This window comes from Nothoprocta perdicaria, unplaced genomic scaffold (genome assembly GCF_003342845.1).
Source record: "Nothoprocta perdicaria isolate Ctin4 unplaced genomic scaffold, notPer1 scaffold_26, whole genome shotgun sequence".
Classification (NCBI taxonomy): Eukaryota; Metazoa; Chordata; class Aves; order Tinamiformes; family Tinamidae; genus Nothoprocta; species Nothoprocta perdicaria.
This window is the reverse complement of record NW_020455488.1, coordinates 4,065,247-4,088,240: the sequence shown is the minus strand read 5'-3', so window position 1 is coordinate 4,088,240 and position 22,994 is coordinate 4,065,247. Positions and strand designations below refer to the sequence as shown.

The window sequence follows — 22,994 nt, the reverse complement described above, 5'->3', positions numbered from 1 at the left end:
CCAACAGTATTTCAGCTGTAATGCCATACTCAGCTTTCAAGGAAGATCAATGGCTGATAAACTTCCATATCAAAGGAAGAATAACTTTTCTATGTGCTATTTATCTAGCAAATAATATACGCCTTTTCAGCCTTTTTTACACAGATCAATGTTTTCATTTTTTGCTCCTCCCCCTTTTTTAATTTTTTTTTTTTTTGCTTTTAATTTGCTTTCGAGCCAGCCTGGCAGGTTCCTTGCAGCCAGGGTCCCTGCACGGCGCCGGCCAGGGCAGGGGAGCAGCAAAGGCTGCGAGAGCGGAGGGGCCAAGACGCAGCAGGGAGGGCGCCCGGGCGCTCTGCGCGGCCGCCCCGGAGGCAGGAGGGACCCGCGGAGGTGCCGGAGAGCCCCGGCCGAGGCTGCCGGCGCGGAGCCCTCGGTGCCGAGCGGGGGCTGCCCGCGAGGCGGCTGCGAGGGCTGGGCCAGGCCGGAGCGCGGCGCTGCCCTGGTGCCGGGCGCTTCCCGGAGCTGCCCCGCGGCCCCTGCCCTGCGCTCACCACCCCGCTCTGCTCCTGTCTTGCAGATTACATGAAGGAGTCTGTGTGCAGCTCCAGCACTTGTTCCCTCAACAGCAGCGAAAACCCCTACGCCACCATCAAAGACCCCCCCATTCTCACGTGCAAACACTCGGAGAGCAGCTACGTGGAGATGAAGTCCCCCGGCCACAGGGAGTCCCCGTACTCAGAAATGCCGACGTCAGCCACGGCCACAAAGAACATCTACGAAGTTGGTAAGTGCTGGGCGCCCTGCCCGCGTGCAGCCTGGAGCTGCTCCGAGGCTGCCACAGGCCTGCGGAGCAGCAGAAGTGCCGGGTGTTTGCTGAGATCCTGGGCTGGGTCCTGGAACGGCCTCCGCGGGCGCGTGCGGCTGGCGGGAGCGTCCGGAGGCCGCGGCCCGGGGGCTGCAGCCTGCTCTGACCGCCCCTGCTCCCGCAGAGCCCACGGTCGCCGTGCTCCAGGATGCCGCCCGTGGCCGGAGCACCGCTTACCTCCACAGCCCATACGACCTGCCTCGCAACAGCCACATTCCCAGCCACTACGACCTGCTCCCCGTCCGGCACAGCCCCACGCACGGGCCCTCTTGGGACGCGCAGTCCTAAAGGGAGGAACTTCTCGGGCACGGCGCGCTGCGGATCCCGCGGAAGGGAAGGCGCCCTCCCTTTCGGCGCTGCAGGACGTCGGCACCGCGGCGCTGCCGCCCGCGAGGACCCGCCGCAGCAGGACCTGGGCCTGGGCCAACAGCTGCATGGCCTTATTTAAAAGGCCCTTTTTAAATGGGCCACAGGAACAAGGGGACCCTCCCGATGCGGAGCTGGGACACGTCACCTGAGCAAGGTGCAAACCCTCCGTGCCGTGTTTGCACCTGGCTTTGCTGTAAAACAGAACACAGACTTTCGCCATAGAAGCACTTGCAGTAAAGCTGGACAGCCCCGCCGGCTGCCTCGGGGAACCTGTCGCTGTTACGGCCAAGGGGACTAGGATTATGCTGGAATCCATTTTACATCTTTGTCATGGAAATGGGCATTTTCCTGAACGAGAGCAGGGCATTTTACGGTTGCATCCAGCTGCTCCGTGCAGGAACCTCCCGCGTGGCCATCGCCGTGTGCCCCGGCGCAGCCCATGCTCCGTCATCAGCTCTGTCACCTTCACATTCGCATTAAGTACCAGGGTATTTGAGCAGAGGAATTTTACATACGCCCATTCTGCACCGCTTTACAACCTGACATCATCACAAACACCTTTAAAGTTTGACAATGATTGAGTTTAAGCAATGAGACTTCTGCCCGGCTTACCCCATTTTTTTTTAAACACTCTATAGACTGCTTGGCTTGTATGGATATTATTTAATTTTCTTTTCACAGCCTCTTCTTTACCAGATAAAGGTGCCAGGTGGTGCAAACCGGCCCAGCTTCATCACGGCTCAGCCCAGAGCACCACCCAGCTGCCACGCACCCCTCAGGAGCCTCTGCATTACCATGTAGTGCAACTTTATCCACTGGTGACTCTACCTGAGACGGCACTAAATTAAGCTGCAACTGGATTTGCTTTTTCAGCAGCTGTTTGTGAAATATTTATCAAGAGGTTGGCAAGGGTAAAGCTTTGGACTAAGCCACCGTGACTATTTTTTGTAACCTTTATTGACCTAGAAAGTAGAATACTTGCTGTAAAGCAGTTCCTTGTAGATTTTGAGCATGAAGTAGTCTTGCCTCTAAATATGTAGTTTTATTAGGCAAACGTGGGAGTAGCAAGGTGATTGCTTCTTAAATATATATAAAACAAACTTCTGTTGCACATTGGCCAGTCAGATGGAGCTCTAAGAGAAAGCAGCCAAAAGGATGCGTTTGTGCAAGGCAGGATGCGGAGCAGGGCGCCGCGTCCCGGCTCCGATGCCCTTGGCGCTCGGTCGGTCCCACTCGCAAGTGTCCAGCGAGGCAGCCGAGCCGGCCCCAGAGTATCCACGTTGCAGATTGCCATGTTGCAGATTTCCACATTGCAGGAAAGCACCTAACTACTTACCCGAACGCTGCATGCACGCACGCATGCATGGGGGCGCTGGCCATGCAGCAATAGCGCGTTTGTTTGCCAGGAAAGCCTTATTTGAGCTGTAACTTAGACCGTTGCTTTGCAGGGCCAGCAGGGATTAATTTCACATGCGCATATAGGAAGACTTACCTCAAAAATACCAAGAGAAAGGTATGACAAACTTGGTTCATGACAAAATATTAATGTTACAGACCTACCTTGATGTCTAGCACAAGCAGCCTCCGCTGCCAGCCTGAGCGATGTCTGTGTGCGCTGCTGTACGTGACGCTCTGGAGAGCAGAGATGTGCTCAGCTTTTTCTCAAAAAGCCAGATTTTCAAACCAAATGAAGTGATGTGCATAGAGTTTAGCAGGAAAAAGAAATAAACTAAAAAAAAAAGCAGCAAAGCAAGTACATTCTTGTATATTAGCATTAGTTTAGAAAATAGGCACTGAAATGGCAATACTTTTTTAAAGCGAGACAGATTTGTAATATATTTGTTCACTGTGCAAAGGTATGCTACCTTGTACAAAATAAATGGGATTTCTCTCAGCGTGTGTTTCTCAGACCTGCTCATTTTGCAAAGAGGCTGCCCAGCTCTGCACAAAAACACTCTGGAAGCACCAACTTAGGAGCCAGAGGCTGCATTCACGACTACAGGATTTTTCAAAAAAACCCCAAACGATGCAATTTGGAGTTAACTGCCCCTCTTGCAGCAGGTTTGGCTACTCACAAGGAATCTAGTCAGTGAGCTGCAAGCTCACATTAGCAGCAGAAACACTTCCAGAATTAATAACTCCAAGGCAATGCAGTGGACTGTTACAGTTTGAAGCTTTTTCAATATCTGTGCTTCTTATTTCTAAGAAAATCCTGTTAAACTAAGCTCAGCGTGTAATCCTCTTACTTGACAAGCCACACTCAATAAGCTTTTTAAGTTTGGAAATTCATCAGGTTTCAACTGATAAAATAAGCAGTTCTCGCTTAATGTCTTTGACTGCGAACAACGTCCCGTCCCGTCCCCCCAGGAGTCCCAGCCTCAGGACCCACAAAACACACGCACAGAAAGCACTGCTGCCTGCCGAGCAGGTGATTTGGACTCCCACATATGTCAATGACAGCAAAGGCCTTTGCTGAGTGAAAGCAATTCTGCAGTGTGAAGTTGAAGGAAACGCACATGAGGGCTCAAAAGCAGCATGGCTGATAATCGGCTGCCTCCTACCAGCAGAGGACGGACACGTCGGTGCACAAGTGATGCCGGCTGCAGCCTGGCACGATTCCAAGGCAGCCGAACGGCAGCGACAACGTCCTGCTTTGGGGCTCCAAACGTTCTTGAAGAACCTTCTGCCTCCCAGGAGGGCCACCCTGCCCGGACAGCAGAGCACAGAGGAGCTTACCTGGGAAAAGCGTTATGGACACATGGAATGTGAGGCAAAGGCTTTAACGGGTGAGAAATTCCATTTTGGAAAGCTTTGAAGCCATGTAGGTTTGAAGCCACTGCGTGAGTGTTTCCACTCCACGCTGCAGCAGCTGGCAAGCACGAGAGCAGGTCTTTGCAGGATGTTTCTACCTACCTTGCCTGGCAGTTGCTAATGCAGGAGCCTTGGTGGGAATAGCTGGAGCTCTGCCGCTGCCGCCGGGATTTGTGCTCCGCAGGCTTCGCGTTCCTGCGGAAGGAAACACTTGCACGGATCACACGCAGCGCGAGGCCGGCGCCACGCGAGCGAGCAGCAGCGGGAAGGGAAGGGAAGGGAAGGGAAGGGAAGGGAAGGGAAGGGAAGGGAAGGGAAGGGAAGGGAAGGGAAGGGAAGGGGAGCTCCTTCTTGCATTTCCTGTTGACACATTCAGAAAGCAGTTGCCCCTGTAGGCTGGTTAATTCTAAAACACATTGGAGTGCTGAGGAAGAAAGTACTCACCGGCATCCCAGCGTCAGCGTGGAGCGGCGATGGAAAAGCTGGAAGACCCTGCTGCACACAGCAGGTAGCCTGCTCTCCCGTGAGAACTTTTCTTGCCACCAAATCAGTGAGAACAGGTCTGGAGAAGTCATTATGGAGCTGACGAGAGATCTCACATGGTTTTCAGGCCATAGGAGCTCCTCAAAGCTGCCAAACGGCTGTGGCTGCCGCAGCGCAAAATCTGCACGCTGCGTTGGAGTGAAAAACACCCACTGCTGACACGAGCCTTCCAGCTCCCTTTCGGGGAGCACTTCTCCTTCAACACCTTCACAGAGCATGTCCCCCAAAACAGACTAGCTTTCAGTTGGTAGAAACCTCCGAGTGAAACCGCAGCTCTCCCAAAAAGTGCACCCAACACCGTTCTGAGTCGTCCCCTGTAATTCTTTATTAGAATTATGGATGAATATATTTAAATCAATCTAAAAAAATAATAAATCAAGTTACAGTACATGCATAAAATACAAAGTAATTTACAAACAGATCAAAAGAGCATCTTCAGAACAAATATGAGGAGAAATGGAATAAAAAGAGAAAAAAAAAACAAAAAAAAAGAAACCACAAGTGGCCGACCACAGCAATGCCTTCCGTGTGCCTTACACATCATGAGCACCGCAAGACAGGAAGCTTGGGTAAGAAATGCAGCTGGTTGTGCCCACCCAAACGTGGAAGTCCCAAGTGGGTCATATCAGAGCTTGGGAAACTCTCCCTACCGCCACTTTCCTGTAATTAGATAAATAACTTGCAGGCATTTATACAACAAACTGTTCTTTTAAATAGTGCAGGAATTCAGTGCCCCCAAATCTCAGTATTAGTGACTTACTTTGGAACAGAGCGCATTGTATTGCATGCTGTGGTTTCAGAGGAAGCAGCGAGGAAGGCACAATTCATGTATCCCTGAACAAGCTACTTCAACAGATTATTTGTACCAAAATCCTAGAGAAGGAAAGCATCCAGCAAGGAAACTACGTCAGGCATTTCTGTTAAAGATCAGATACCAAACTACTGGAGTCATTTTAAAAATACCGCATGAAACAGGACTGAAAATTAAGACTGGGTTGTGGAAGTTACTGACTCATCAGCTCAAGCATTTGAAATATTAAAATGAACAACAGCCTTCAAGTTTGTGCATTACAAAGGAAAAAGTTATCCTCAAATCCTGATACCACCAGCACTGCGGAGACCTATTCTTGGGCAACACCAAAAAAGCTGCAAATTCCAGTGTCAGAGCAAGCCCTAATCCGTGAGGGGGCTCCTGCTCCGGACAGGGCAGCTGGGCCTCGCGGCAGCCTCCAAACCACAACTGGCCTCTGCAGCTGTTTGCAGGAGGGCTTTTCCCTCCCCTCCTAATAGTCTGTAAAATCCTCAACTTGGCATTCTGAAGATATAGCCAGAAACATTTAACTTTACATTAAAATTGCACTTCAGAGCAAGAGGCATTCCATCAAGCTTTAGATGCAGTATGCGACACCTCGAGACGAGGAAAGATTGTCCTGCCCAGAGATATTTTCCTAGTTAACCTGACAGTAATTGTTTTGGGAGGACCAGAATAACATCTTCAAGTGCTTACTAAGGACGTCTGCGCTCTGACTAGCGGGCATCACGTTGGAAAGAGCGCGGTTCAGTTCCAAACCATTTACTGGACCAGGGCCAAGCCGGTGTTGGGAAAATACTGCAGTCACATGGAAGCAATAGATTTATAAACACTGAAATCAAAGTGTTTAAGACATGGAGAAATTCAGGAGGAATAAGCAGTAACTGAACACGAGAAAGTAATCACACGAATTACAAATATATTTAAATCTTGGACCTGGGGAATATACACAGCCTTTTAGGAAAGGATGAACATTTCTTATATATTCTGACAGCACTGCATCTTTGGTTTGTTTTCGGTGGTCGGAGGGACATGAATGGGAACCACGTTGTTGCTTGGAGACATGTCGTTCTCCCGTCTGTCGGACATTTGCTTCTGCGAAACGATACGATAGATCTCTGGAAGACGAGAGAGAGACGGTCACTGTGAGAACAGCAGCAGAAGAGCACCCCAACGCAAGCAGGGGAGCCAAGCGCCGCACGAGAGAGAAACAGTTCTGGTCATTTCTAATGAAATACACAGACCCGTACAGGACCGCCTTCCCAAGCTCACTTTCCTAAGCTCGCTTGTGACACCGTCTGCATTTAGGAAGAAAGCAAAACGTAATGACGGGAGCCACGTGGAAGTCACTGTGCAGATCAGCTTCTAGGGGCTCCAGACAAAGAAACACCAGCATGCTGCCAAGGAGGGATACAGTGCCAAGGAGGGACCGGTGCAGCCTGCACCAAAGGCCCTTGCTCGGGTGGGTCTGCTCAAGACACTGACAAGAGCGCTCGCTCCAGCTCGTGCCAGGAAGGTGCTGCCACGCGCGGCACTTCACCCCAGAACGGAAAAAAAGGTACCAAAAATAGAAGAGAACACAGGGAACTTAATGGCCTAAAATGTGAATATGCAAGCAAGTTTAAAAAAGCAAGCTTGCTGAATCTTAATTTAATAATAAAAATGTTTGCAAGCGTTCCAGACGGAGGCAGAAGCCCATCCTGCGGCGGCAGCATCGCACTGCACAGGGCAGCCCGGGCTCTGCCGGCCGAGCGGGGCGAAGGACGCGGCTCCGCAGGTCGCTCTGGCGCACAGAGGCAAAGGTCCAAGTTCCTCCGGAGCCTCAAGGTCCTTTATGGGCTGGATGGAGCTGTCCAACACGTCACATGGCCCCAGAGCCAGAACTGTCTTTCCCAGCAGAAACCTGCCAGGAGCGAGCGGCCGCGGAGGCTGCCGTCGGCACGAGGAGGTTCGGCAGCCTCGCGCAGACGGGCGACACGCGCAGCCCGGGCTGCTCACCCAGCCCAGCCCCTGCCCTCGCAGCGAGGGGACGTGACGGCAGCGAGGAGCTACAAAGCCACCCCCGCTGACAGGCCACACGAGGGACAAGGCTTCAAGGAGCCCACCCGGAGCTACGGCACCAAGAGCGGCCAAACGGGCCGAGCGAGCGGCGCCTGCCCTGGGGCTGCTGGCCAGACACGCTCGCCCTGGGGCTGTGCGTGCAGGGACAGAGCGCTGGGGCTTGCAGGTGGCACTGGGGGAGAATCTGCTTGTCGGGACTCAATAAGGACAGCACAGACTCAAACAGGAAGGACCTGTTTGGAAAGCCGGGTATTGCAGGTGCTTCCAGGCACACAGCAAGCAGCTGATAGGAACAAACAAGGGCTGCACAAGCAAAAGGATTTTCCAGTTTCACCCTTGTGAGAGTTCCTGGTTGTTCCCAGCGGCTCCACAAGCTAAGCAAGTCACGCCAAGTCAATCCTAAAGCCGCCCGCGCTCCTCCTCTTAGGCAGGACGTGGGGCTTTGTGCAGCAGCTCGTGCGGAGCTGGGAGGAGGATCTCAGCAGAGGAACCTGCTCCTGCTCCTCAGGACGGGCCGTCATCAGGGTGCGGGTGGCAGCTCTGCTGCAGCCTTCACCCTTCTGAAGAACTTCCAAGCAAGTCCACACTAGTCACCAGTGTGAAGTGTCACTCACCTCCTCGGCCCCTGTGCTCTGGCTCTCAGAGAGCCACGGGGCTCTCTGCACAACAGCATCATCTTAGAGCAGTCACTGATCTCTGGAGCTGCATATGAAGCCTTAGCCATCTTAATATCAACCATTTATCTGCTAATAAAGGTTCTTTTCCTTTGACTCTGGGACGATCCTCCCTTCTGAGTCTCATCCCACTGCCCTCGTCTCCCAGGGTCCTACAAGGACGCGGCAGCAGGGCCGCTCGAGCAACGCGAGGGACCCGCAGCTGGCGCCCCTTGTCCCTTCTCCCTCCTTGGCAGGGAACATTTGTGCAGCCAGAGCTCTGCAGTGCGAGAAGGCTGGTGGGGACAGCCTGAACCTGCTCTCCCTGGGGCGAAACGCCCCGAGGCAGAGCCTGCAACACGGAGAGCAGCGCCCAGCACCGCCACGCTGAGCCACACGGGCACTTCTTAAATGAAGACACCGCACTTCATTCTCTGCTCAGAAACTGAGCTGGCTCCTATTAAGAGCACATTCAGCAGAAGGCAGCACTGCATAATTGGTAATTCTGAGAGACAGACACTGCACTAAGAGGGAAAATGACACTGCTGTCTGCGGAGCTGACCTGGCCCTTGTCTGCTCAGCCAGCGCTACTATTTAATTCATTTCCAGGTGCACAGAGCAAACGAGAGGAAATCCTTAGATTTCTTGACATTAACGCTCTGTGATTTTGTTTCCTCTAGACGGAAACCCTTAGAGACAAAACCACAGGCAAACACAGGAAACAAATATCAGGGAGCAGGGGGAGTGCAGGCAGACTCCTGTGTTTGAAGGATGCCTTATCCTCCTGCAAGCGCTTCGGCGGATGCAGCTACACCAGCAGCCCCTCCTGTTTTGCCAGGAGCTGCCAAAGGAGTTTCGCGTACACAAGGGCCAGCCCTTGAAGTCTAGACCTCTTGCAACAGAGGAATTTGGACAGGGACCTTTAAGCCACAGAGAAGGTGCCCAAAGCCTCAACAAGCACCACACCGCAGAGCAGGAAGCCCCGTTCAACAGGAGAGGGGAGTTTTGCTGCAGAACGTAGTCGCAGACACCCTGTTGAGGGGAGATCTAAGCAAGGGTGTGCAAGGCACCAGAGCCGCCTGCAACTCCGTAGAGGGCAGTTCCCAGCACTGCAAATACCGGCCGGGCTGGCGCAGCCGCATCCCCTGCCCCTGTCACCCACCTCTGCCCGCAGCCTGGGGCTTTCCCAACTTGCTTCTTCAAAGGAGAGCCAGGATTGCAGCCTCGGGCCCCAGGCTGAGAGGGGACCTTGCCAAACACACACGGCCCCTCCACGATTCTGCAGAGTCACCCTGGAAGCCACATTCCTAAGATGCCTGCTTGCCTCTCTCCTTCAAAGCAAATCATTAACAGAAGGGGCCAGTTGTGAAGTGTTATCAAGAAGTTTATTGGCAGAGCATTCTCCCTCTGCATGCCAGTCAGAGATGGAGGCAACCTGCTGCTAATGCATTATTTACTTCAGCTTTATCTCCCTGCAGCAGGAGCTTATGTCTGGAGCCAGCCACACGCTCACTAATCAGCACCAGTGTTTCCTGCAGCACAGCCGAACCCCTCCTGAACAGAGATGCTGTCTGCACACCCGAGAGCTCTGTACTCAAAACCCCGTCACAACAGCACGCGGGGAACACTGACATTTGTGGAAAAGCAACAGCCCTAACAATCCATCAGCATCCAAGGGCAAGTTCCAGTCACCCGTTCTCCCATTACAGACTGCACTCCCTTACGGGAAAGTTAAACCAGGAAATCAAGCCGCCACTAATGAGAATCCAGAGTAAGCTCTGGAATAAAAGGGGCTGCTGGAAGAGATGAAAGAACCTAGCTGGTGCCTGAGGGGGAAGGGGGAAGCTGCTTCCCTACAGCAGCAGTGGGACACGGAATCCGAGCATCACTCGGCTCGGTGAGAACAGCCTAGACATGCAGCAAAATTCCCTTTAGCCACCACTAGCAGAAGATGCTGCAAGAGAAGATTACAGGCAATTAGGTGACCATTTCATGCTGGATATGGCCCAGCCCGACAGACGGCCTGGGGGGAATAAACTGCTTGTGATATCTTTCGGGCTCTTTTTACTTAGACTGGTGCTGAACGAGCATGGCAGTTAAATTCCATCCTTTATCCCAGAGTCCTGATCCCTCTGGCAACGGAAAGGGCAGAGAGCAAAGCTGAAGAGTAGCTCTGCAGCACATGCAAGGCATTTAGCCAGAGTCTGACTCCAAAGTTCAGCAGCTCTGCCTAAGGGCTACCAAAAGAGACATGGATAAAGGCTGAAGTTTTAGAATCCAGCAGTTACAACCAGGCAATAATAAAGGTGCTTGTCCCAAGACATCCAAGCCTGATTTCACATAAGCACGTGACAAAATTTCCTTTAGGTGGGTGAAGGAGAGGGAAGTCCACGTAGCACCTCAGCCAGACACCATCACACTCAGCCACTCCTTAGCCACCCACCCTCTGATGGCATCACAAGTTGCTCATGAGGGTATAATGGATCAGCTCTCAGCTTTTTTTCTTTGGGGGAATTTGTGCCACGTCAGGAAGGAGGAAGCCTAAATTTGAAGTTTGGAAACACGTTGGAAGCACTCAGAGAAAACAGATGCAACTCCCCGATGCAGCTAATACAGGGAAATATATCACAACAACACTAAAGCAGCCGTATGTTTTGAAGAGTCACCCTGGAGCTTTGGAGAGGCATTTGTGAAGGCTGAGAATCACTCGCCTTCAAACACTGCACATGCTGCTCTTGTGATTGTGTCTGCTTTGTCCCGGCCATAGCTGCTTGGGCAGGTCACAGCTAAGATTCCTGCATAGCTGCAGTTGAGTTTTGCTCATCAAACAAGGTTTAAACGGAGTGTTTTACACAAAGAGCACAAAAACTGCAAAACTTGCTCCCCTCACATGCTTTAAAGGCCAAAGTCCAGTCAGGACTATTAAAAAGCAACGACAGCAACTCCCTTTCATCTTAGAAGTCCCTAAATCTCAGACTGCCAAGCAGTGCTCAAAGAAGAGTCAAACAGGCTGGACTGACTTCCCCTCTTAAAAATAGCACCTATTTTAACTTGCTACTTGCATGAAGCAATTCTCTCCCACACACACTCCCTTTCCCATAAACAGATGTGAAACTGCAGCATATAAAGGGAGCTGACCGGAAAGCAGGTACAAAGTGAACAGGGTTTTTTGAGTCCACGGCTGACCTAACAGCTGGGACATCTCAAAAAAAAAATCAGGCTCTGCATCTTTTATCTGTGAAGAATGGTTAAACGGGAAAGTTTCAAACACTTTACAAGCAAAGAAATGCCCATTTGCATCTCATCTGAGCAGCATTCTACCTTCCTCCCTCCAGAAAGCAAGCCCCAGATGACTCACCTGTCAGAATAGTCTGGAAGGCAGCTTCCACGTTTGTGGAGTCTAAAGCAGACGTCTCGATAAATGACAAACCATTCTTCTCTGTGTGGACAGAAATACAGTAATTAGAAGGGAGCACCATTTATCTTTCCCCCATCTGGAAGACCTTGTGCAGAGGTTGTTCCTCACAAGTAACGTGGTACCAGGAAAAAAAGATTGGAATTGTGGGGTTTCCCCTAATGTGATCTGAAAGCAAGGCCACGCAATGCCAACAGCTGAATTTACACTCATCTGAGGCCCAGGGAGCAGTTCAGTGCTGTGGTACTTTGAGGTATATCTTCATGCATCACTGAAAGGGAGAATTTATAGCACTTTCAGGAAATGCGTGAGGAAGTTTCCTACATTATCTTTAACCTCATCAAGTTTCACCGCCTCCCACTTAGTAAAATAAAACTCTGTGCCAAAGCAAATGTCTTAACCTATTGTTTCGTACAGCACAGAAAGGCTCAGCATGAGCTGCAGAAAAACTCTTCCCCAGACTGCCTCTCCCTGGCCTGTAACCCTACGAGGAAGGTACTTGAGCTTAGGTGACCCAAGGTGCACATTTCAGTGAAGACACGGCCATCTCGATCCCGCACAGGGCTCAGAAACACAAGGGCAAGAAGAGCTGGATTTTGCTTCTAAGAGTTCTGAGGAGCTGTATTTCCCAGCTTTTTGACTTCATCAGTAGCTAATCTAAAGCACAATGTGAAAAAGTATTTTTGCAAGTATGTCACAGCAGCTTATTTAATAGAGCCAGCCGTATAAAGGGGAAGGATAGTCCTGTATCTGCAGGCAGACACCTCACTGTTCATAAAGTGCTCAGAAATAAGCAGTTACGAAAATCTTCAATGCAAGAAACACAGCTACACCCCAGGATGAAAGAAATTTGCCCTGAAACAAGCTAGGATTTACAGAAACTACAATAACCTTTAAAATTATTTTTACAAGGTTAGCTCTTAATTATGAAAGGTAAACTGCATTCTGCCTCTAATTAGAAAGCCTGCTCACCTAGCAGCATATGCTCAGGGTTTGAGAACAGCTGATACAAAGAAAACAGCATACAGATGGTAATGTTACCACGATGCAGCAGGCTCAAAGCTAAAGCCATAGCTGCAGTTTCTGTGAGAAACACAGTCCATAGGAGCGAGACTAAAGCTGGCTTAAAACCAGCTTCAGTGCCTCTGGCTGATTCTTGTAATTGCATCAGCATTTTCGTTTTGCCAAGGCTTCATTTCTGACTATATAAAAACACGACAAACATTAGCATGCATCACTGAAGAACATTACCAGCAGCAACCCTGCCTTAACAGGACACACATGTAACTCAGACACTGCACCAGGGAGGCAGATCCTCAGACTGCAGATTCCCTAATCAGCATTAGGGAATTATTTTGGGCTCACCAACCTGCAAAGGCTCTGGCCTCATCCGTAGGGACGGCTCTCAGGTGGCGCAGGTCACTCTTGTTCCCCACGAGCATGATGACTATGTTGCTGTCAGCGTGGTCGCGCAGCTCTTTCAACCATCGCTCTACGTTCTCGTAAGTAAGGTGCTTAGCAATGTCATAAACCAGGAGCGCCCCTACGGCACCACGATAATACCTGCGAGTAAAAAAGATTGTTAAGTTACCCCAGGCCACGTGGGTGAAGCAAGGGGATCTATAGGGAGCTACTGTCACCTTCTACCTGTGACCCACTCCTGAAAATTTTCCCCTCCCAGTGCACTGGGTACCATGGCACAGCCTGCAGCGATACAGAGACTTTAAAGTGACTCACAGGATCAGAAAAGTGTCAACCCTTTAAGCAAGGCTGCAGCCAGTCTCCTTGCAGAGCCAGAGTGGCACAGCTAGATATTCAAGGAGGAACAGGTTGCATTTTCCCACACTTGGTTATCTCCAGCTTTTGCCATGCTACTTTTTCAAGTACAAGCATGCAAAAAGAGCAGTCTTTCCTCAGTGCTACATTAGTTTCTGCTTTTCAGTTACCACTCACAGAATGGAGTGAATTCTGTGCAGTTACCATCCATAGAATGGATGCAAATATTATTTTATCAATTACTAGTGATTAAAGAAGTCTCTCAAAGGTATTCTTTCACCCCAGGCCAGAAGTACCTCCAGTTACATATTGTGAGATCACAGAAAAGCAAAGCAGTTTGTTCAGGCCTACACTGTATCAACATTGTGGACAGCAGGCTAAGGTTCAGGCTTCCTTCCCCAGTAAGCTGTGGATATGATATAATAAAATATAAACACCCCAAATATTCCAAGGAAGCAGAGAGGCCCATAAATTACCTCCCTCCACAAAAGGGAGGTTCTCTTTGGCAATACGAACTATCACTTACGCTGATGTTATAGCTCGATACCGTTCCTGCCCCGCGGTGTCCCATATCTGAGCCTTTATTGTCTTCCCATCAACCTGAATGCTCCTTGTTGCAAACTCCACCCCAATGGTGCTTTTGCTCTCCAAGTTAAACTCATTGCGAGTGAATCGAGACAGAAGGTTACTCTTGCCTACTCCAGAGTCTCCAATAAGTACAACTGCAAGATAAAAAAAAAAAAAAATGACATTAGAATCAGATGCAGGTCATACATTGAGATTCATCAGTAACAAACACACTTATCTTCCAGAATGAAGAAAAATATAGCAAAACATCCCCTCCTTGTCATGGGTTTATTGTGCATGATTTGAGGTTATTAGAGAACCAGTTCTGCCAGAGTCACCAGTATTCTGAACAGACTCTAAACTGGATTCTTAGTCACTGTATTTCAGTCTCCTTTGCCCAACCCTGAAGGACATTCTTCCTCCAGGAAGAGTACACATGACTCACTACAAAAGTCAGCACTTCATGAGCGACAGTTTGGATTTCACACACTTGTAATAACGCTAGACCTAAAAGTCAACTGAAACTTTTATCAGTTATCTGTTTTGCTGAAGCAGAAGTCCAAAACGCAGGGCAAGATAGCAGGTTTTGCCCCAAGCTCACTATTTAGACCTTTGCAGAAGAAAGTTCTCCACTAGCAGAGGAAAAATCAGAATTGCAGAAAAACAACCACCAAGACTAGTGCTGTGACCCCTGGTTGCTTTGGGTCAGGGCCTGAAGTGGCTCCTAAACGAGGCCAGGACTATAATTTCTGGCTCTGAATGAGAGCCAGCCTCACTCCGGCTGAACCTCTGCTCGCAGGATGGGTACTATGTTTAACAAGAGACTGAAAGAAGGTTTAAAGTCCAAAGGAAAAAAGACCCATGATTCACTTTAACATCCTGTAATGCTGAGTTGTACAAGTAAAGTGTAACACAAAACTCACTACCAAGACATAAATGAGACACATTGAGGCCCAGGCCACGCCAAGAGGAGCCTCCCTGGATGATCTCACACACAATGAAAGATTAAAGGCCCGAGCTGATAACAGGAGAAGGAAATGGAGGACAAAGAAGATGAGTAAGATCCAAGACAAAAAAGGCGATAACCTTCATTAAGTTGGCAGTAAATTAAGGGTAGACGAAGGAAAAGTGTCCACCACTTGAGTTAAAAAATATGGCAGGAGAACTTGTTTTCAAAAGAAAAAATAGTTACAGACATTATTTAAGACACCAGCACAAGGCTATGAAAGCTGCCTGGTACAACAAACAAACAAGTGCAGTGAATGAATTTCAGACACAGGAGAAGCCCCCGCAAACCCGAGGCCAGCAGAGCAAAACCTCCCGTCTGCTGCAGGCAGCCCCTTTCCGCAGCCTTCTGGACACCATCTTCTACTGAAATAATGCAGAGTGATTCTGGCAAACAGAATTTTCCTTGACTCTAGCACCAGAGAAGCACCTTTTAAACTCCATCCACAATATGAAAATTGAAGCAGACGCTGGCTTCAAAACATTACACTTCATTGAAACAAGCACCTTTCCAGCTCGCTCTGACGGAGCCAGCGGCCCGGCAAGCTGCAGAGGCTGCACCCAACGCACCACAGCGCTGCAACCACTTCTCTTTATGAAGGTGACATGTGGCTCTGCTGAACACAAACAGCGTCCTGCTTTCCTATGACAGGGCAGCGGGATTTCAGTGTCAGCTGCCCCGACACAAGATGCCGAGCTAATAAACTGGGCGCTGGGGACAGGGCACCGAATTGCATCATCATCACTGGCAAAACGCCGCAGGTTTCTTCTTGCACTGGCAAAGAAATCAGACCTTCAAAGCTGCTTCGGCAGGTTTGGGCCACAGCTTTGCATTTGTGACACGGAAGTTCCCAGCAGCAAAAACCTGTCAAGTCCCTTGACACCCATTTGCCTTTTGCTCCTGCAGTCACCTGGCTAGGCCAAGAGCTAAAGGGAAGCTCTTCACCCAAATCATTTCATTTATCCAGCACATTATATCATAAGTCTTTTAAGTAGCAATATCAATTAGTTCAGGAACATTCCTTCACAAATATTTTGCTGTTTGATGCATGTTTAAAAGCAGTTTTCAGGAGTCTGGCTATTCTAAGTCCTTCACCAGATTTTTCTTACCTTGTCCAAATCCCATGTTGCTTTTGTTCTGCACAGTTTCCAGCACCAGATTAATCTATGTCCCACTTAAGGAGAGGGGGGAGTGGAATATTAGGTATTCCTGTTTCTCAAAACCTGATATTTCCTCCACTTAACTGGGCCACGGCAGCTCCTCTCTCCTAGAAACACTAGGAATAACCTGGGATTAACCCATTCTGACTGTCCCAGGAAAACAGTTTCAGGGGGGAGAGGGGAGGTGGAAATCATGGAATCTAGTTCCATATTAAGGCTAATTGTTCCTGCACACACAATCCTATTGGGCTCCTCTTCCAGAAATGCACTCTTAATACTGTCATCCAACTTTCAGGAGAAATTAGTGGTCAGCCAGTAGTGGTATCTGTGTGCCAGTGCTGTCCATTAGCTTATTAGTTTCTTCTCCCAGCGGTGTTTACACTGGGTTATTTACAGACAGCAGCCACATCTTCTCCCAGCCTCCTTCTGCTAGCTAAATGCACCAACCTCTCAAATGCTTCACTGTGAACACACCTTCCAGTTACCCTGGTGTTGTCCCTAATTGTATTTTGATTTAGTACTTTACCACAATGAGAACTTCATCTAATATTCCAGGTGAGATCTCATGGTGATATATTTTAGTATTTCCAGCTCTACTACAGTTATTTCATCTCAGTGGCCTAGTCAGTTTGCAATGACACCTAATCACACCAGCTTTCAATTATCAGATTTTTAGTTTATTAAGCTTTTAGTTTAGAGTTCCTACAGGTCCCGTGCATAAAACCTCACATTCTGAGTCTCACTGCACATATAGGACTGCACTCATCTTCATCACCTAGTCTTCCTCCTGGTGCTGTGTTCTGATACTCTTCTGCACTGACACTGCCCCCAGAAAATTCATTACCACATTAGCACTAGCAGGATTACAGTTTAGAAGAAGCCTTAAGCAAATTTAGACACAAGACCATTCCTTGAAAAACTCCCTCAATAACCTTCTTCTCTTCCCTTACACCATTAGCACGTTTTTTGTCAAGGCTTTTGTAATCAGGTGAGATTTATATTAGGACATCTTCAAAAAAACTGAGAATATCCAAAGTGAATTTTCCCTCCCTCCTGCCCCAGTTGACTTAAGTAGGACATTTTTACTGGTTTAAGGATGTGCCAGTTCAATATTTGTCACAATCTCCTTTAAATCAATGTAGTTAGCCTTCACCCCTGAAAAGGTTTCTTTAAGACAAGTATTTGGTGGACAAAACCTTGCAGGGCAAAAGCCTGGAAGTAGTAATTTCATTCTGTAAGTTTTAGTCTTAGAGACCCTCTCTAAGGAGGTCTCTAAGGGGACATTCACTACCCATATATACTATTATATATATAACAGAGCTGGGCCTCCAGGTGCTGCTGCTGCAGTAAATCAGATAAGCAGGTTAGATTTGCTGTAGCACAAAGGTGCCTTCACATCAAAGAGCAAAAGACGCAGGGCCTGCAAGCATTTACAGAGCAGAGCCTCTCATTCAACCACTTTTCCTTGCAAGTTTCTAGAAACAAAGGGCGCAAGACAAAAACACACGCTTCAAATCCAAACCAACAGGTCCGCACGGTTTCACAGCATTTCTTCAATACCAGAAGAGCTGGATAAATGTCCAAGACGTAAAGTGGGAGGCAAGTGCCTAAGACTGGAGAGTATTTTTCTAACAAGCAGCTGACGGACGCTGCAAGTCAGGTCTGCATTCAGAAACAAGAGGCTCAGCCCCAAAGCCAGAGCTGCAGACAGGGGACAGACCTAAGTGCCTCCTGCTCTGCTCGGGAAGAGCTCTTCTACAAAAAGTGAGATTACATATAAGGAAGGAAGAATACAAAAAGGCATGGAGAAGCACAACAAGAATTTATAATAAAATGTCTTTTTAGCATGTGCTAAGTCTCAGCGTAGCTTGAAATGTAGTCAGGAGAGCATTTTATAGCAAGTGCTCCAATTTAATTGTAGGACAGGATAGGTGGGCTCAGATTACACCCACCAGCACAGTCAGACAGACTGTAACGCACAGCCGCTGTCAGCGGCTGACAAAGCAAAACCAGAGGTCTCGAACAGCCCAGTGGCAGTTTAATTCAAGTGTAGTAAGAGCCTGCTAGACTGCAGATTATTACTCTATGTTTTTAAAGCAAGTCGAATTGTGACCTCAACTTCAAATTGTCACAAGCTTTAAAGTTCATAAACTTAAAGGAGCAGTCGTCGTGGATTAAGTGTCCTTAGAGACCGATAGCAGCCAAGAGCAGATGCCTGAGAAACATTATGAAAAGAGAACAAACAAACTTATCTTTGTCCCAGCAGGTCCTAACATCTCCAAACAAGCAGTACCCTCAGTCTTTCCATTCTTCTCGTCATAATAAAAATGCCTCAGATATTTTTCTTCCCCTATGAATCTGAAACCTTTCAAAGCCAGTTACACCTTCTGTTTATGACAACAAACTGCTCCAGAAATTACACACGCCTTTCGTGAGACTTTACTTCCCTTTGTTTGAGCCTGCTGATGAATAAAAGCAGCATTAAGATTACTCAAAGAAATTATGAGAAACAGCAGGCAATCATTCCCTAGTCGTCTATATCACTCATTTGCATTCTGATAAAGTTGCAGTTCATTTCACATTAAGGCACATGAACGCTTTAGCTCTCTCACAATTATTTTGATGCCTTTCTCTCTAATTCTGTCATATCCCCTTCAAAACAGGCATGACCATCCTGCCTATATTTCCCTCCTCTGCCTAAAAAGCTCTTGTCTTGGATTCAAACAACGGCACAGAATTCCCAGTAAGTTCTTGGTTCCTCTTTCAGTAATTTTTCACCTACCACTTTTGGACCAGCACCTAGTAGCAAGAACTATTCACGATAATTGCAAGATCTTTCCAGAAAGGAGAGAGTTTATTTAGAATCCCCATCCCATGTACGTATTTACAGCTGCTCTCCCTATTTGTATTACCTGCATTTGTTATTTCAGCTATGATACCAAACCCCATTACGGGACATTGCAGGGGCCTCCCGCGGGCTCCTCTGGCGTTGACGGACCCAACTTGTCACCTCCCGTCACCACTTCCATGGCATCCCCAAATGCAACAGCATCTACAAACTAGCTTAAACGTGAGCGGCTTTAGGCTGGGACAACCAAATAGAGCAGCTTTGAACACTCCTAGACACCTAGATCCCAGCTTTATGGGATCTACTCTTAGTTTAAGAGCTTAATAAAAGAGAGCAGGTCTCCCTGCAAACGCCATCTCACTTTCATTCTCACCCTTCATAGCTCCAACGTGAGTCACAAACATATCACTGAGAGAGCTTATAAATATGTAATGCGATGGTTTGATAACCTGTGTACATAAGTACTTAAAGTAAGACTGTTCAATGCAATCAAATTAGCAGCCGAAATGGCTCTGGCCTATGCTGCAAGTGAAGAAAAGCGGCATTTTTTGGAACTGACTTGATTTTAACTGCAGTGCAGATGACTGCTTTACACTCGGCCATTTAGAAATAATGCCATGTTTGCACACGGAAATTGAGCAAGAGAGACAAAGAAATTCCTCAAGGTTATTAGAGGAAAGGAGGCTGCCTTGTTCATTTAAGAGGTTCCTCACACGAGGCTAAGGATGGCACCTCTCACAAGTTGAGGGTACCAAGCAGAACTGCAAAACCTAAACTCAGAATGCCAGGACAGCACCGCAACGAGGAGCTATTTTAAATACACAGAGATGTATTTTCAACGGGTGATTTTTAATTCCCGGGCACGAGCACCCTGGAAGCGCCGCGGCTCCAGCGCGGGGGTCTCCGATCCCCGACGGCAGGGCGGCGCTTGGGCCGGCGGGGCCTTGCCGGGGCCCGGGCGCCCCGCGGGGAAGGGCCGAGGGCCCGCGGAGGAGCAGGCCCTGCCGGAGCACGACCCCTCCCCACGGGGCAAGCGCGGAACCGACCCGTTTATCGGCGGGGCGGGAAGGACGCGGCCCGCGCCGCCGTGCTGGGGGGAGCAGGCCCAGCCCCCCGGCCCTCGCTACCTTTGAACAGATAGTCGTACTCGTCGTCGCGGGTGCCCATGGCGGCGCGGGGGACGGCGAGGACCGGCACGGGCGACGGGAGCGGCCGCACCCCTCCCTGCACCGCCGCAGCGCTTCCGCCTCCGGGGCGGCGCCGCGCGCGCCGTTTCCGCCGGCGCCGCGCCGCCCCTGCGGGCCGCCGTAGCAGGCTGTAGGCGCGGGCGGGGCGCTCCGCTGCCAGGCGGTTCCATGGTGTAATGGTTAGCACTCTGGACTCTGAATCCAGCGATCCGAGTTCAAATCTCGGTGGAACCTGAAGTTTTTGCCTTTCCCCAGCCCTCATTTTGTATTTTTTTTCTCTCTTTCTGTCTCTCGTCCTGCAGCTGATGACACCTCAACGAACTCTTCTTTAACGAGGTGCCTCCCTTTAGGGTATTCACCCGGTATGGGAGTCCCATAAGGGTCTGGGGAGCCCCATGGTGGCTGCAGCCCCATCCTCAGGCCCACTGGGGCCTCCAGCGCGTCCCAGGCCGTGGGGCACGAGACCTGTCTGGCATGAAGGGCTCCCAGCATCACCTTTCAGCCCTGCGTGCGGCCTGGGGTAAATCACCATTCCTGGCATTGCAATGCGGGGTAAATCATACCTAGGGGTGCTGCAACAGGGGGATAAATTTTGTTTATGGGCCTTGCAAGGTACGGATCCATTGAATTTATGGACATTGCAATGTGGTAATAAATGGCACTTAGGGGCATTGCAACATCAAGGTAATTGCACTTATGGACACGGTAACACGGCAGGTAAATCACGCTTAAGGATATTTCAAGGCCAGACCCCACAGGAGCAGCAGCCCTCAAGGAGCAGCGTGGGGACCAACTCTGCAGGCAGATGTGTGCCCTCCGAGCTGGACCTTGGTTACGAATCCCGTTCATGCAGGCCCAAAAGGAGTCTGCAAAAGTGTCCGGGCTGCTCTGAAGTTCTCTCCGTGCAGCGAGTCGTGCATTAAAGTTAATAGCGGCTTCTCGTGCGTGTAGAGGCTCCATTGTATTTATAGCTCTGGAGTTGAGGTTTCCACCACACATCCTATTTTCAGGCTGCCATTGATCTTTGTCATTAGAAAACTTAATTTTAACCTGACGTTTCTCAGGCCTAGTTTCAACCTTCAGAGATGCTGTCACTTAAAAAAAACAAACAAACAAAAAAAAAAACCACCCATTTGTGTTATTTTTAGATGGCCTTCTTTAAGAGTAGTTTCGTTTGGGTAATTTGGATTTGTCAATCAGCTGAGAACCTGTAAACACCCTTTATTTACATGTTTCGCATGTGTAAGAGTCACTTCCTCTTGCAGGAAGCTGCAGATATTCCTAATCTGGATCTGGCTAGTGAAGAGTAAACTGAGAGCAATAAATGAGGGCAGCATTGGACTGGCAGGGAGCTGAAGAAATTAAAATGCTGTCTATGTGTATATTCTGGTCAGTTCTGCATTAATTCTGTTCCTGATCATGCAAGCCCAGGTGAGAAGCCACAAACCTTTGGGAAATGCTCTTGGTGGTAAAGACCATTTCGGTCCCTGCAGCAACCGTGATGTTGCTGCATCACGGGCTGCCTCGGACCCCTCCTGCTCGTATGAAACATGGCCAAGAAGTAGAGGTCACGTCTGAAATACCAGAGCGCTGACGACTTTTAACGTGTCGGAAATCATCCTGCACTGGAAACTCTGCTGCAGGAGCTGCCAGTCATGCCAAACTTGTGGGAAAACTCAATTCATTGCAAACCCTGAGTTTTCACGGTCTCTTAATTCTTCAGTTTGCACTTAGAAAGAGCATTTGTGGAGGCAGCCCGTTCCAAGCAACCGGAGCAGAGATGAGGCCTGATGCTCAGCTGGCCCTGGGGCGGTTAATTTAGTGGAAAAAAAAGCAGCAGAGGTCACGCTCGTAACTGCATATTTATGGTTCCTTCTGGAAATTCATCCACGAGTGGCCAAATGAGCCCAAATTTTGCCTTGGCAGCACATTTAAGGTGCAGGTTTGTGTCAGGGCTGTCAGCCCCAGCGTGCTCAGCCGCCGGTGCTGCGTGCCTGGCTTCCCCATCCCCGCTCCTGCCTCCTGCTCCTGGACCCCACGAGAAATCCTCACCTGAAAATAATAAGAGGGGTTTTGCCCCATTTTTGGTGCTCTTAGTTTTCCCACATTAAGGTCAAGGTCTCTTTGCAAAAAGTGCTAGTGGGATTTGGCCTGGAAATAGAAGAAAGGGAAATACGTCTGGGCAGTAGTTTAGCAGCAGCACTGCTGGTCCCAGATTTTCTGACCCTATATTCCCCATCCACACTGTGCAAAACCCATTAAATTGCAGCTCAGGGAATGACCTGGAGTAGGAGCCACCGTAATTCAGATCATCCGCAGATGGTGTTGACCCACATTCCTGATTTCCAGATGAAAAGAGCCACTGACTTCCCCTGTCCCAAGGCAGGAAGGACAAAAGTGAAGCCCCATCTACCCACCCAGTTCTATCGGAACAGAGATATTTCCTAAGGGGGAAATCCAATCAATACTTTCCAATTTTCCAACAAACAACGAATCGTTGCAATTACACAGAGATAATTCAAGCTTTCCAATCCAGCAGTTGAATTAGAGAAGAAAAGCAATTTTTATCAGTCAGTACCCCAGGCTTGACATAAGTAGACCTGCAAAAGGCAGTGTAAGCATGAAATGCATCCACTGAAACAGCAAACCCTTCTTTTTTAGAGCTCTGGACCAAAGGCAAAGGCTCTGTGGTGCACAAGGAGTTGCATATTCATACAGTTTCTTGCCAGAGACCTTCCAGCGGCTCTGTCAAAATTGCCCTCCAAGAAATGATTTCTAAGAAACAGCTCAGAAATCATCTTGCTGTTACTAAACCCTGTTGTAGACTTCCTTTCTTTCTCCCTTCTCTTTCTTGCTTGGAGCAATGGGCTTTAATGTGGCAGGAGACCCCTCCTCCTGCCCCTGGCTTTGGGAGCCATCCCCTTCCCCGTGCGGATTTCT

At 49.1% G+C, this 22,994-nt stretch overlaps 2 protein-coding genes and 1 non-coding gene across 3 annotated transcripts in view; 2 read left to right on the top strand and 1 right to left on the bottom strand.

Annotated features, from left to right (window-relative positions):
* The window catches only part of MEGF11 (multiple EGF like domains 11), a 245,309-nt gene extending 243,934 nt beyond the window's left edge, over window positions 1-1,375 (top strand). The window contains exons 24-25 of the mRNA XM_026040556.1: window positions 560-766; window positions 972-1,375. Of these exons, the coding sequence (XP_025896341.1) occupies window positions 560-766; window positions 972-1,135 (371 nt within the window). The 3' untranslated portion in view covers window positions 1,136-1,375. The remainder of the gene's footprint in view (window positions 1-559; window positions 767-971) is intronic.
* A 3,498-nt stretch (window positions 1,376-4,873) lies between these two features.
* Window positions 4,874-20,110, bottom strand: RAB11A (RAB11A, member RAS oncogene family). Its single transcript, XM_026040506.1, has 5 exons — window positions 19,995-20,110; window positions 13,813-14,008; window positions 12,880-13,073; window positions 11,454-11,534; window positions 4,874-6,499 (listed from the first exon to the last, which is right to left on the bottom strand). Exons 1-5 carry the CDS (start codon window positions 20,032-20,034, stop codon window positions 6,360-6,362), a joined length of 651 nt encoding a protein of 216 aa, XP_025896291.1. The 5' UTR covers window positions 20,035-20,110; the 3' UTR covers window positions 4,874-6,359.
* A 106-nt stretch (window positions 20,111-20,216) lies between these two features.
* On the top strand, window positions 20,217-20,288 carry TRNAQ-CUG. Its single transcript has one exon. It is a non-coding gene; the product is annotated as a tRNA-Gln (tRNA).
* Window positions 20,289-22,994: the final 2,706 nt, after the last annotated feature.

Bases quoted from the DNA above. Each gene is read 5' to 3' on its own strand.
- RAB11A (XM_026040506.1), bottom strand. From the start codon at position 20,034: ATGGGCACCCGCGACGACGAGTACGACTATCTGTTCAAAG. The intron at 11,535-12,879 runs GTTGGTGAGCCC...CTGTCCACACAG, and splicing joins TGAGGCCAGAGCCTTTGCAG to AGAAGAATGGTTTGTCATTT. The intron at 6,500-11,453 runs GTGAGTCATCTG...CTCGTCTTCCAG, and splicing joins CTTCCAGACTATTCTGACAG to AGATCTATCGTATCGTTTCG.